Source organism: Lithobates pipiens, unplaced genomic scaffold (genome assembly GCF_037356315.1).
Source record: "Lithobates pipiens isolate NorthernLeopardFrog02 unplaced genomic scaffold, aLitPip1_a1.2 Scaffold_18, whole genome shotgun sequence".
Classification (NCBI taxonomy): domain Eukaryota; kingdom Metazoa; phylum Chordata; class Amphibia; order Anura; family Ranidae; genus Lithobates; species Lithobates pipiens.
The window spans coordinates 319,857,795-319,872,285 of record NW_027507758.1 but is presented as its reverse complement, the minus strand read 5'-3'; the positions used below and the strand labels follow the sequence as shown (position 1 = coordinate 319,872,285).

Sequence of the window (14,491 nt, the reverse complement as noted above, 5' to 3'; positions counted from 1 at the left end):
CTCACTGAATTGTAACTTCATTTATACCATTTGTTTTATGTGGTTTTTTTTTTCTGGATTTTTGGTTGATATTCTGTCTCTATCATTTAAAATACACCTATGGTAAGAATTATAGACCCTTCATTTCTTTGTAAGTGGGCAAACTTAAAATCTGCAGGGAATCAAATAATTATTTCCCCCACTGTATATAGGGATTTTGCCTGTGTATTTAGATGTATTTTTTTATTTAGATAGAGTCTGGAAGGATTACAACTCTTATGTTTTTTCTTATAACATCTGTGCTTTATTGGGGGGGGGGGGGGGGGGTCACCCTATCATTTCCTGCCCTGAGGACCCAAAGGCATTCTCTCTAAAGTCAAGAGAATCACCAGAACCATAATCCTGCTCTATGGAAGATTTCCCTTCTATACCTGTTCTGATGACAATTCAAAATGTTATATTTTCTCTACTTTCAGTTCCAGTGACGATGGTCACCAGGGCAAATACAAGGGGTGAATCTCCCCACTGAGGACACAGGTGACAATAAAAGAAAGGTAACTAACACCTGCTTACAGTAACCAAAAAACATCTTGGCTATAGATACATTCTAGGAATGCGCTTTGTAGAGTGATGAAAGGTGGCCATATACAAAACGAGACTATCAGTTTGGAAGATTTTGATGATCCCTCTCAATAAAGCACATAGCTCTGCTTAGTATACATAGGCTGATTTCTTTAAAAAAAAATTTACAACAGAATGACAAATGCAATATTCTAAACATTGTTGATCCACTAATAAATATGGAAACTAGTATTAAAAAAATGATTTCTTACATACTGGATAATAGTACTGTAAATATCATTATTTTCAGGAAATGGCTTTGCTACAATCATTTAGAGCACAGGGCAGTTACAATAAATATATATGAGATGTCTTCTATAGCAGAAGAAAGTATCATAAACCACAATCAATCACTCTGAACCGTAAAAAGTATTGCAAAATATGTTATTTTCTTCAATTGATTTAAAGCCATTTGGATGGCCAATATTTGCTGAATTTTGTTGAATGTTTCTCGGTTCTTTGTTAGATCCTCTGAAAGATCAAACCATGTATGTCCAGCGTTTATGCATGACAGGTACAGAAAGTGCTTGATGATCTACATAGGTATATGGCCTTGTGTATTTAACTATTTAGAGAGCTCTTATCTGCTCATTTGTTTGATGCTACATATAAACGAGCAGATGGCCACCAGAGCGCACACTATTCAGTGGTGTTCCTCTTATTCTGGTGTCCTCCTCTCTCACGGCACTACTTGCCACAATTCTGTATCCTGATTCCTCAATCATACTTTTATTGCACAAGTCAAGAACAGGAGCAGACCAACTCACTTACACATTGACTCCACTAGAGTAGCTTTCAAATTCTTAAAGAGCATCTTTCCATATTCTGCAGTCTCCAAAGTTTAAGTACATGCAAACTCAATCACCATAATCTAGTAAAATCTTTAACACATTAAAGCAATTTTAAGTTTAAAGTTCAATTATTTTAAATCTACAGCATTTATTGAAATAATACTGGGCTAGCCTGTCATGAAAGTCTCCGTTCAGGCACTTTTTGTTAATGGTATGACGACGTCCTATCCTCACACCCAATTATGCTCCTGACTTGTCACACAGTCTTCTGATGGTGACTACACAGAGCCATTTCAAAACACATTTCACAGATATAGCCCATTGTTGTCAATACCAGAAAATGTGCCCTGAGAAATGCCAGGTTGCTGTTTCTGGAGTAAATGCATGTAGACAGAAAGTGGCTGCAGGAAATTAGTAGCACTGAGATACAACCAGGGGCTACTCTGTTTTTGTTATCAGTATCCCAACAAAACCAAGAAATTTATTTAAGATTGAGCAAGATGAAATAAAGTGAAAGCTGAGTAAATTTTCAAATAAATCTACATTAATTAAGTGAAAAATACGATGAATAGTAAAGTAAAGCACTTTTCCTATCGATGAACAGATTTGGGCAAACATGGGCAATCATTATTGAATACTATCTCGTCTATCAAACATTGATCAAATCTTCATTGAAAGTTGTCAAAAACCAGTGTGTGAAATAGAGTGAATGTAAAAAATCAAACCTGGATGAATAATTGTGAGATGTTGGGTGAATTGACTACCAATGATAAATATGTTCTTAAATGTCATTCACGTGGTATTAACCCCTTTCAGACCACCGCGCGCTGATATACGTCGGCAGAATGACACAGGTGGGCAAAGGGCGTACCCGTACAAGGACATCAATTTTGTTTGGGTACAGTACTGCACGACCCCGCAAAAAATGCTCTGGTCATTAAGGGGGTAAAATCTTCTGGGGCTGAAGTAGTTAAACCCAAAAACAAAACTATATTATATTGCAGCTTACCAATTCCTAGATATGACTGCATTCATTTTCTCTTTATTTTTTTCTTTCTTTTCACCTGTTTTCATTTGTTGATCCACCCAGTAAGTTCCTTTAACCACTTCCAACCTGCCCATTGTACTTAATTGGCACAGTGGGAGCTTAAGGGATAATTTTACACAGAGAGCTGTCACAGATCACATAGACTGCAGCCATCCCCAAACATAGTATACCAAGCACTGCTGTCTCTGTCCCATGAACAATTGTCCAAGTGTCCCCATGAACATCTGTACCAGTAGACACAACATCTGTCACAGTGCCCCATCAACATCTGTACCATTGCACAAAAGCATCTGTAAGAACCCTTTCACACCACACCGCCCATAGAGTGGGCGGTAAATACTACCGCCGGATTTGTGGCACATTTCGGATGCTAGTGGGGCGCTTTTACCCCCCGCTAGTGGCCGAAAAAGGGTTAAAACCGCCGGCAATATGCTGCAATAGCAGCGTTTTGTCGGTGGTATTACAGTGCTGCCCCATTGATTTCAATGGGGAGCAGCGGTGGAGGAGCGGTAAACACACCACTCCTTCACCGCTCCAAAGAAGCTGCTGACGTCCTGCCAGCGCACCGCTGTAGTGTGAAAGCCCTCGGGCTTTCACACTACAAACAATGGTGCAGCTTTTTTAGGGTAGATTGCAGGCGCTATTTCTAACGCTATAGCGCCTGCAAAACGCCCTGGTGTGAAAGGGGTCTTAGTGTAACAGTGTCACACCAAAAAAATAAAAATAAATGAAAAAGCACCCCCATGCTCGAGTGCACATACGTAAAAGGCGATCGCACCACACATGTGAGGTTTCCCTACAAACATCAGAGCAAGAGCAATATTTCTAGCACCAGACCTCTTGTTTAACTCTAAACCCGAGACCAATAAAGGCTTATAAAGTGTTGCCTATGGACATTTTTAAATACCAAAGTTTGGCGCCATTTCACAAGCGTGCACAATTTTACAGCAATAGTCACTTGTCAGGTATTTTTTTGGAGGGATATGGGGTCTATAAGACCTCAAAATCCCTCCTTTGCACTTAAAGGAGGGCTGAGCCAAGAGATACAGTTAAAGGGGTTGTAAAGTCAGATTTTTTTTTTTATCCTAATGCATTATAAAAAGCCTTCTGTGTGCAACAGCCCCCCTCAACCCCCCTAATACTTATCTGAGCCCAGGGGCAGACTGACAACACTCAGGGCCCCCCGGACCAAATAAAGCAAGGGCTCCCTGTCAGGCCCTGCCCTTGACCCACCCCTGACCACGTCTTTTTAAAAAAAATGGGACCAGGAGGGGGGTCTCTCTCTAACGGTGTCCATTAGACAGTCTGATAGAAAGCGTCATCTCCAGCCCCCATTAAAGTATACAACAGAGTCTAATGGGACCTGAAGGGGGAGTCTCTCTCTAACAGAGGCACTTTCAGTGCCCATTATAGAGTCTGTTAGAAAAAGTCCCCCCCACAGGTCCCATTAGAGACTACAAAGGTGTATAATGGGACCTGGAGGGGGGACAAACAGAGTGTACAGTGAACACATTCATACCTTCTGGTCCTCCTCCTTGTGCCTTGACTCTCACTCCTGCCCCAATCTCTCACAAAGTAGAAATAAAATTGTCACTGTGTAGTGCTCCTCTTAACTTAACTATGGGTACTGTAGCTGTGGCTGGCTGGCTGGCTGGCTGGCTCCCGTGTCCTCTGCGGCTGGCTGGCTGGCACCCTGCTGTGGATAGCTGGCTCCCTGGTGTGGCTGGGTCACCGTGGCTGGCTGCCACACTGGTCCTGCTGTGCGTGGGTCAACGTGGAAGGTTGGCTGGCACCCTGGCCCTGCTCTGGGTGGGATGGCTGGTGTGTCCTCTCCTCTTCTGCCATTCCAGACACTGTTTGCCGAGGCGAGGGAAGGACTTGGAGGGAGGCAGTGGCCTTTGCCCTATCCGGGTTGGTAGAGCTAAGTTTGCAGCGGATCCAGTGTGGGAAAGTGATACAGGTAATGATATTGCGTGCGTGTGTGCTGCTCCTCTCTGTGTCCATTTGAGAGTCTATGTTGGAAAGAGCCACCATCAGTGCCCCTCAATGTAGTCTCAACAGTGCCCATCAATGCAGCCTTAGCTAGTGCCTATGATTGCAGCCTCACTGTGCCCATGATTGCAGCCTCACTGTGCCCATGTTAGCAGCCTCATTGTGCCTATTTTAGCAGCCTCACTGAGCCCCTCAATGCAGCCTCACTGTGCCCATGTTAGCAGCCTCACTGTAAATTTAAGAGAGGAAAGAAAATCTGCGCTACAGGGAAAAAAACAAACAAAATTTTTTGTCATGCAGCAATTCGAAATATATACCAAAAAATGCTATATAAAAAGAACTTGAAAAAAAGGAATAGAACTGCGCAATCCTTAATATTTAAATTAAGATGTGAATAAACAATGAAGTGCATGTGTGCTCAATAATGTGCAGAGTATAACATAAACCCCAACATAGAAAATGCATTAGCGACATATACCCATGCAGTACAGGTAAGACCACATATAAAATACCACCAATTGTTATAAATAAGCACTAGTAACTCGATACAGAAATCTCAATGGTACTAGTGCTTCGAAGAAATATGTGCAGAAATTGCTAAATGAAAATCAAAAATAAATAAAATAAAATAAAAAATAAAAAAAATAAAAATAAAAAAATAAAAAAATAAAAGAATAAAAAACTTGTTGAAAAGTCCAGGTGAGTGAGTTCAAAACAAACAAATGTCCACAGTGACTTGTCCAAAAATCCAAAACAGGTGTAGTCGTGAAGCAAAATTTAAAGTGCACCACCACCGTGTAGATAACAAATGGCTCCTTACCAGATGCCCCAGTAAGGAGTGCGTATCTTAAGGTCAAGACAAGGTATGCATCAGACTCAGATCTTCAAAGGATAAGAGACCACTGGTGCCAGACTCAAACGAATTTCAACCAAGAAGCAGATGTTCACCATAAGGAGGAAACAAACAATCCAAAATAGTGTAACACCGTTTATTAAAAAAGAACATAAAAAGGAGTGCACTTACAGAAGTAAATGGACACAGAGCATATCGTCAATGGAAAAGCGTCGGCCGATCGCAAACTCCAAACGGTATCCTTATTCAGTTGCAACTTCTAATGAGGCAGAAAGCGTGTCACGCCACCCAACGCGTTTCGTGAAAAGATCACGTCGTCCTGGGGTATGGGTGACACGCCAAGATGCCCCAAATATATATACATACATATTGGCCCAAATCACCTCCTCCGTAGGACCACTCAGCCGCACTTCCGGGTATAGACCGGAAGTGACGTGTGCGGGTCAATTTTTAAACCTTAAAGAAAGGGGACCTAAATAAATCAAAAATTCTTGGGACTGTTCTACCCGAAGTCCCTAGGGTCATTTTCAAAGGGGCCTCCACATTGGGAAATAGGATTGCCCCCAGTGTACAGAATCCCCCGGTTGAGAATAGATGTTTCTTCCAGAACCTTAAAGGGTTTTACAGGTGCAAGAACTGCCAAGTCTGCTCCTACAACGTTAATAAAAACTCCAAGATTCCTGATTTTGTCTCCACCAATACCCAGAGGAGATATACAGTTGAGCCGTTCATCACCTGCTCCTCTCAAGCGGTTGTATATCTCATTCAATGTCCCTGTGGACTTCAGTACATAGGGAGAACTAAGAGAGCTCTGAAAGTTAGACTGAATGAGCATATTGCCAACATCAAACGTGGCTTTGATAAGCACCCCTTATCAAGGCACTATGATGAAAAACACTGTAGAGATCCATCTAATACACTGTATATGGGGATCGATAAGTATAAACCGCACTGGAGGGGCGGAGCTTTGGTGAGGGAGATCTCACGGTTAGAAATGTTTTGGATATATAAGTTGAAAACTTACGCACCCTTTGGTATGAATATCGACACTGACGTGAATGCGTTTATAAATAACGCATAATGTGCATCACAACCAAGCATTTTTTCCTACACAGTGTTTTATATTTTTATTTATTTTATCTTTGGCTTCATGCCATTTTTATTCACTTCTATTTCAATTTTTGATATATACATCTCTATATATTTTATGTGACCAAAAAACTTGTGTATAAGTTACCCAGTGTGGGGTGTACGATTGTTCCCCTATTTTGTTCATTATTTAGACTGTAATTAGCATAGTTTGGTGAACGTGTATATGGATTTGAGATCACCATATTCATGTCCTATATGTTTTTTTTGGAGATGACATTTGATTTGTTGTTACTGTTACCGATATTGGAACAAGTCCCCTCCTCCCCCTTGTTTCTGTCCTTCGCTATGGGGGCTCGAATTTATGGACATTGGAGGTCCTGTCCGTTTAAGGGCTGGGATGGGTTCGTACTGATCAGAGGGTCGGCAGCTCCCCTTTCCCTTCACTCCCCTTTGCCGCTTGTCGGTGGAGGGAGGAGTTTTGTATGCCCATCTCTGCTGTGTGCACCCAGTGGAGAATGGGGCTTAGTTTTGGCCGGACAAGTTTGTATGCGGTTGTCTCGCTGCCACTCTGTCCAATTAGCGTGACGAGGCTCTATCAAGGCATTGCGCATGCGTGCGCAGTTGCCTTATCTGTTCAATGAGAACGAGACCGGGCTGTGTTGAAGCGCTCACATGTCCGCGGTGGGCGGGGATGTGGTGCTTCTATCCAATCACGCCATGGGAGGGGCGGTACTAGGCTGTCGGCTGAATATAGAGATATGGGCGATGACGCTGTTGCGCGTCACTTCCGCCGCTCCGACCCCTCACCTCGTATCCCATTGGTGGTGATATGGAGGCTTGGTTGGATCTCGGTAACAACGATGCCCGTCCGGACTGCTCCACAGCATATTTACAGTTAGGATATCGGCCCCACGAGGAGGACGTATGTCGTTCTCCGTTATTATTTTTATTGTTAATTTTTGATTTATTTAGGTCCCCTTTCTTTAAGGTTTAAAAATTGACCCGCACACGTCACTTCCGGTCTATACCCGGAAGTGCGGCTGAGTGGTCCTACGGAGGAGGTGATTTGGGCCAATATGTATGTATATATATTTGGGGCATCTTGGCGTGTCACCCATACCCCAGGACGACGTGATCTTTTCACGAAACGCGTTGGGTGGCGTGACACGCTTTCTGCCTCATTAGAAGTTGCAACTGAATAAGGATACCGTTTGGAGTTTGCGATCGGCCGACGCTTTTCCATTGACGATATGCTCTGTGTCCATTTACTTCTGTAAGTGCACTCCTTTTTATGTTCTTTTTTAATAAACGGTGTTACACTATTTTGGATTGTTTGTTTCCTCCTTATGGTGAACATCTGCTTCTTGGTTGAAATTCGTTTGAGTCTGGCACCAGTGGTCTCTTATCCTTTGAAGATCTGAGTCTGATGCATACCTTGTCTTGACCTTAAGATACGCACTCCTTACTGGGGCATCTGGTAAGGAGCCATTTGTTATCTACACGGTGGTGGTGCACTTTAAATTTTGCTTCACGACTACACCTGTTTTGGATTTTTGGACAAGTCACTGTGGACATTTGTTTGTTTTGAACTCACTCACCTGGACTTTTCAACAAGTTTTTTATTCTTTTATTTTTTTATTTTTTTATTTTTATTTTTTTTTATTTTTTATTTTATTTTATTTATTTTTGATTTTCATTTAGCAATTTCTGCACATATTTCTTCGAAGCACTAGTACCATTGAGATTTCTGTATCGAGTTACTAGTGCTTATTTATAACAATTGGTGGTATTTTATATGTGGTCTTACCTGTACTGCATGGGTATATGTCGCTAATGCATTTTCTATGTTGGGGTTTATGTTATACTCTGCACATTATTGAGCACACATGCACTTCATTGTTTATTCACATCTTAATTTAAATATTAAGGATTGCGCAGTTCTATTCCTTTTTTTCAAGCAGCCTCACTGTGCCTCTCAATTCAGCCTGATCAGTTCCATGGGGTTAGGGAGAAGAACCGCCGGATTACACAGAGTGGGTCTCTCCCGCTCTGACACCTGGCAGCCGCTGTCATCCAATGATAGACATCACATGTCCCTTGGCATTGGACCAGCGTGAAGTCTGTCAAAGGACAGGAGGCAGGACATCCGATGACAGCCGTCACCAAATAAGCGGGAGATTGATGCTCTGTTTGATTCGGATGCGCTTGCCCTTCCCCCTACCCTCTGAGGCAGCGCTGGGATCCAGGTGGGCCCTAAAAGATGATCACCAGGAGCCTACTGGTGCCCTGAGAGTTCCAGCGGGTGGTGCTGGCGGGCCCCCTTCAGCATCCTGGCCCGACCACTCAGTCTGCCCCTGCCTGAGCCCCATCTGTCCAGTGATTTCCACAAGTGTCTCGACCGGACTCTCCCTCCTGATTGGCTGACACACAGCAGCGGCGCCATTGGCTCCTGCTGCTGTCAAAGTCAGTTAGCCAATCGGGAGAGGGGGGCCAAACTTCAGCTTCATGTCTGAATGGACACACAGAGATGCAGCTCGGCTCGGGTGCACCCAGAGCAAGCTGCTTGCTGTAGGGGCACTTGACAGAAAGGCAGGAGCACAGAAGAGGCACCTGAGAAGAGGATCTGGGCTGCTCTGTGCAAAACCATGGCATAGAGCAGTTACGGTAAGTATAGCATGTTTGTTATTTTTTTTTTTTAAATGAGACTTTACAATCACTTTAAGGCTGGAAATGCATACATGTTATTTACAAAAAGTGATATAAATTTTTTAAACTAAGGAGAGGGAGAGTTCTCAATACGGAAGTGGCTGTTCTGGGCTTCAACAAAATGACAGCCTCCAACAAGAAGAAACAAGAGCAATGCTGGAGTGTATTTAAGGCATACGCTAATTTTGGTAGCATAATAATAATGTGGAATGTATATAACTTGCTACAGAACATAATTCTGATTGTCTGCCCGCCGGACTCAGCAGTCTGGCGGACAATCCGCCCGTCTGTGTGCTAGTCTGCCAGACTTTTCAAATGAATGGACTTGCCCACACACGGCGTAAAGTCTCCAGGTAGACGGTAATAGCAAAGGAAGTCAATGTCGCCGCCTCCATTGGTGAGACTGACACCTCGTGAGCCCTGTCGCCTGGTATGGATTTAAAGGGGAACCCCTACACTGAAAAAACGGCGTGGGTGCCCCCCAAAGTCCTTACCAGACCCTTATTTGAGCACACAGCCAGGCCGGTCAGGAAAGAAGGTGGGAATGAACGAGCACCCCCTCCTGAGCTATACCAGGCCGTGTGCCCTCAACATGGGGGGGGTGCTTTGGGGATGGGGGCGCGGCCCCCCACCCCAAAGCACCTTGTCCACATGTTGATGAGGACAAGGGCCTCTTCCCGACAACCCTGGCCGTTGGTTTCGGGGTCGGCGGGCAGGGGGCTTATCGGAATCTGGGAGCCCCTTTTAATAAGGTGGCCCCCTAGATTCCGGACCCCCACCCTATGTGAATGAGTATGGGGTACAATGTACCTCTGCCCATTCACCTGGGGGAAAAAGTATCAATAAAAAAACACAGGTTTTTAAAGTAGTTAATTAGACAGCTCCGGGGGTCTTCTTCTGACTTCGGGGGTCTTCTCGCCAGACTCCTCTGCTATCTTCTGCTCTTTTGCCACTCTTTTGCTAGTGGAGGAGACCGGCTTTCTTCTTCATTGTTGACACCGTCCGGGGGTCTTCTTCCAACTTCGGGGTTCTTCTTCTGACTTCGGGGGTCCTGTCTCGCTCTTCGGCTCTTCTGCCGGGCCACCCCTATCTACTTCCAGCTCTTTTACTAGCGTTGGCCTGTTCTTCTCGTTCGTCGCTATCGCTATTGCGGTTGCTTCTTCTTCCTTCCGATGTTGACATGACACCAGGTGGCTCTGCCCCTTACCTATATAATAATTGTTAAACAGCAATCCAGGCATTTGGCGGTTTGCCTTAGTTGACGGCTGAACTATTTTTTTTCTTTTTCGGATCCAGCGGTGGAACCGTCCTCATGATTGATGATAGATCTACATCGGTGGAAACTGTTTTTTTAATTTTTTAATAAAGGAGGTGTGAAAAACTGTCTCTGTGTTTTTATTACTTTTTGACACTTTTATGGTGAATGGGTAGGGGTACTATGGGGGGTCCCCTTGTTAAAGGGGGGTTCAGTTTCTGATAGGCCCCCCGCCCACAGACCCCCACAACCACTGGCCATGGTTGTGGGGATGAGGCCCTTGTCTCCATCAACAGGCCCCAAACTCCCACCCCCCCATGTTGAAGGCATGTGGCCTGGTAGAGTTCAGGGGGGGATGCTCGCTCACCCCCCCTCTCCTGGCTGCGTGCTTGGATAAGGGTCTGGTATGGATTTTTGGAGGAGAGACCCCTCGCCATTTTTATCACTTTTTTTATGGCAGGTAATGCTTTTTTTTTTTTATTCAGCTGTCATTATTCGGCCTGCTCCCTAACAACCAGCTATTCAATGCGCTCTGAGCTTTGCCCAATCAGGGCTTAGAATACACTGTGCATATATATACTATATATATCAGATCAAAATGAAGGACAAATGAGGGGGAAAGAGGGACTCTGTTCAAAATCAAGGACAGTCCCTTGAAATCAGGGACAGTTGGGAGCTATGCATATTCTTTGTTCATATTTCATGTCTGAGGTTTACAACCACTTTAAATTAGATGCTAATACCATATAATGTACATGTAGTATACATAAGGGCTATTAAATTTGTAAAAATACCAGCTACAAATGTAGCTGCCTACAAACTTTAGATGTAGACTGTACATATATGTATGATCCAGTTAATGAGTGATTTGTCTAATGAAGGATTTTTTTGCAAGTATTGTGCAAACTTACACATTTTTGCTTATATTGGAGTGGGTTGGAGACTTGTTGGTACCATATGTTTTGGGTCAACCCCTGTCAACCAAGTAGCATTAGCCAGAGCCAGGGGCGGACTCACCATTTGGCCACTCGGGCACTGCCCGAGGGCCCCGGGCCACTAGGGGGCCCATCAGTGTTGCCAGCCTCAGTAAAACCAGGGACAGTATATAAAAATCTGTTGTTTTTTTTACATCGGTCTCTGAAATGTCCCTTACCGACATCCTTTTGGTCTAAAAATCCTGAGATTATAGCTGTCTCCAGTACCTTCTCATCCAATAGAAACATGTCTGTGTATACTGTGTGTACATTTATGTGTATACTGTGTGTGTGTATACTGTGTGACCCCATAATCTCTGATTGCCTGGGGGCCCCATAATCTCCTATTGCCCGGGGACCCCATGAGTTGTCTGTCCGCCCCTGACCAGAGCTATGTAGGGGCCTACAAAACTACATTTCCAGATCCAACTGTAAACTTCCTGTTCAGATGGATGTTCTAAAAGTAAGTACAGAAATATACACAGGAAGATATACAACATTCATTTACATCACCAATAGCATTAGGATAGTGCCTCATGTTAAACTCATATTCTAGTGTGTACTGTAACTAAACCTGAGTCAGTAATTGTTTACGTTGTATCTGAGGAGGCTGTTCTCATGCATTGCGGGAAAGCTCTAAAGTTTAGAGCAGGGGTCTCAAACTATTGGCCCTCCAGCTGTTGCAAAACTACAAGTCCCATCATGCCTCTGCCTGTGGGAGTCAAGCTTGTACCTGTCAGCTTTGCAATGCCTCATGGGACTTGTAGTTTCACAACAGCTGGAGGGCCACCAGTTTGAGACTCCTGGTTTAGAGCTTTAGAACTCTATACCAGGGACCTCAAATTGGCAGCCCTCCAGCTATTGCGAAACTACAAATCCCATGAGGCATTGCAAGGCTGACAGTTACAAGCATAACTCCCACAGGCAGAGGCGTGATGGGACTAGTAGTTTCACAACAGCTGGAGGGCCACCAGTTTGAGACCCATGCAACTCTAAACCAAATATATCTACACAAAGCAGCCATGCTTAAGATGCATCTTCCTCCAGAAAGAAAACACTTGGATGTGAAATTGGTCACTATATAGATAAAGTAACCTGCTTTCATCATTGCTTACATGAATGAGACTGGTAATACAACGCAAATTTTCCAATGCAGCGATTATGTATTTTATAACACTGTGGTAATGAGAGGTCCGCTTAATGCAGCTTCTTTACACATTTCCAGAAATAGGTCACATATAATAAAAGCACTGATTCTCAGTACTAAATTCTAGGCAATGGCAGCACAAATACTATGATCTCGCCTAACATGTAACAATCTAATTTAACCCATCATTGTTAATCATCATAAATGTTCCACTAATACTGCATTTCAAATATAATGTAACACAAATAGTAAATTATTAAACAATTCAACATTATAACACTGTGAGCTAATTATGGCGTGAACGTTTGTCTTTCAAGTTTCATGATTTTTCAACAATTATAATTCTGCACAGGTACATCAATACACAAGACTGTTATGTTTCGTTAGTTAAAAGGTAAGTACAAACATTTAGGAGTAAATCTTGCATTAGGGAGTAGGTTAAGGGTTGAGTTAAGGAGAAGGTATTAATTTTAAAGGTTAAATATATTGCTTAGGACAGGTGTTAGTTAAAAATATAGAGATATATTAATGTTAGTTGATATGTAAACAACAAAATTCTAAGTTTTGTTATTTTACTACATATTTAATAGATATGTTTACATTAGGGTAATATATATATATATATATATATATATATATATATATATATATATATATATATATATATATATATATCATAATACATTTTTATGTTACCAGTAGGAAGAATGTAAGAAGATAAATTACTCACCTCCCTTGCTTATACAACTCAGGTATTACGCCTCTTGTCTGACGATGGGCTCTGCTCTCAGCGCACGCACTCCATGGCCACAAAAGAAATAGGGTACACATCCGAATAAAGCTCGTAGTCAGCATGTTACCTCAAAGTTTATGGCCCAAAAATAATCCAGATTGGAAGCACTAACACCAATTTCAGTTTTTTCTTTAAGACATTGGTGGGTCATCTCATTATTAGAAGGATGTTTACCCATACAGAAAAGAAACGCCACTCAGTATTTAATCTGCATGGTGGGGAAAGCAATTTCCACTAAACCTATAAATCCTTCTACGTCAGATGGCTGGGATTTTAAAGCTGTGGAGAATTCATGTCTCTTTCTGAAACGCTTTTATGTTTGCTGCTTAGGGCAATGTAGAGAAATTGTTAAAATTGAAGTTATGGAGCAGGGATCCTTGCAGAAAGCTTCAAGAGAGCAGCCGTCTTGTAATGACCTCCTGAAATCAGTCACTTGTCATTAAATGTTCTTGTAGTTGCTTATTCGTAATATTTCCAACATACAGTGTGCTAATGTAGCTCATTTGATGATTACACTGGACAGGAGGACAATGTCTCCATTATATATTTTGTATTTCTTTTTTTTTTCTTCACAATAAGGGTTTATTGAAAAGTTTGAATGAATACACAGTACAGTATAATATAAAACAAAAGAAAAAGGATGAAAGTGTATTTCTTTATAACATTTTACAATAAAATTTTGGATAGATTGTTTATCAATGACAATATTCATGGCAATTGAGTATATATCATACATTTTTAGGTAGGTAGTCCTACCATTTTCCTATCTATAAAAGGAGTCACTTCCTTTTAATATGATTTAAAGTGATTGTAAAGCTTCAAATATATATATATTTAAAATAACAAACATGTCATATTTACCTCCACTGTGCAGTTCATTTTGCACAAAGTGACCCAATCATGCTCTTCTGGGGTCCCTCGGCGGCGCTTGAAGCTCCTCCCCACATCGTATAACCCCCTAGGAGAAGCACTCTCCTGGGGGAGTTACCTTGCGGCCGCACTCCTGAGTCCAGCATTCGGCATCCATAGACGTCGAATGTAGGATTTGGCCCTGCCCCCGGCACCCTCGGCATTGGATTTGATTGACATAAGCGGGAGCCAATGGCTGTGCTGCTATCAATCTATTCAAGCAAGAGCCAAGAACCCCCGGGCAGAGGAAGAGTGTGTCTCCCTTGTGGGAAATTCCAGGGCTCAGGTGAGTAAAATGGGGGGGGGGGGGCTGGGGGGCCAGTCACTAGAG

At 42.8% G+C, this 14,491-nt stretch overlaps 1 protein-coding gene across 1 annotated transcript in view; it reads right to left on the bottom strand.

The window, feature by feature from the left end:
• GABRR1 (gamma-aminobutyric acid type A receptor subunit rho1) overlaps positions 1-13,612 on the bottom strand; it is a 155,750-nt gene extending 142,138 nt beyond the window's left edge. The window contains exon 1 of the mRNA XM_077487263.1: positions 13,189-13,612. Within this exon, the coding sequence (XP_077343389.1) occupies positions 13,189-13,313 (125 nt within the window). The 5' untranslated portion in view covers positions 13,314-13,612. The remainder of the gene's footprint in view (positions 1-13,188) is intronic.
• Between the last annotated feature and the right edge of the window lie 879 nt (positions 13,613-14,491).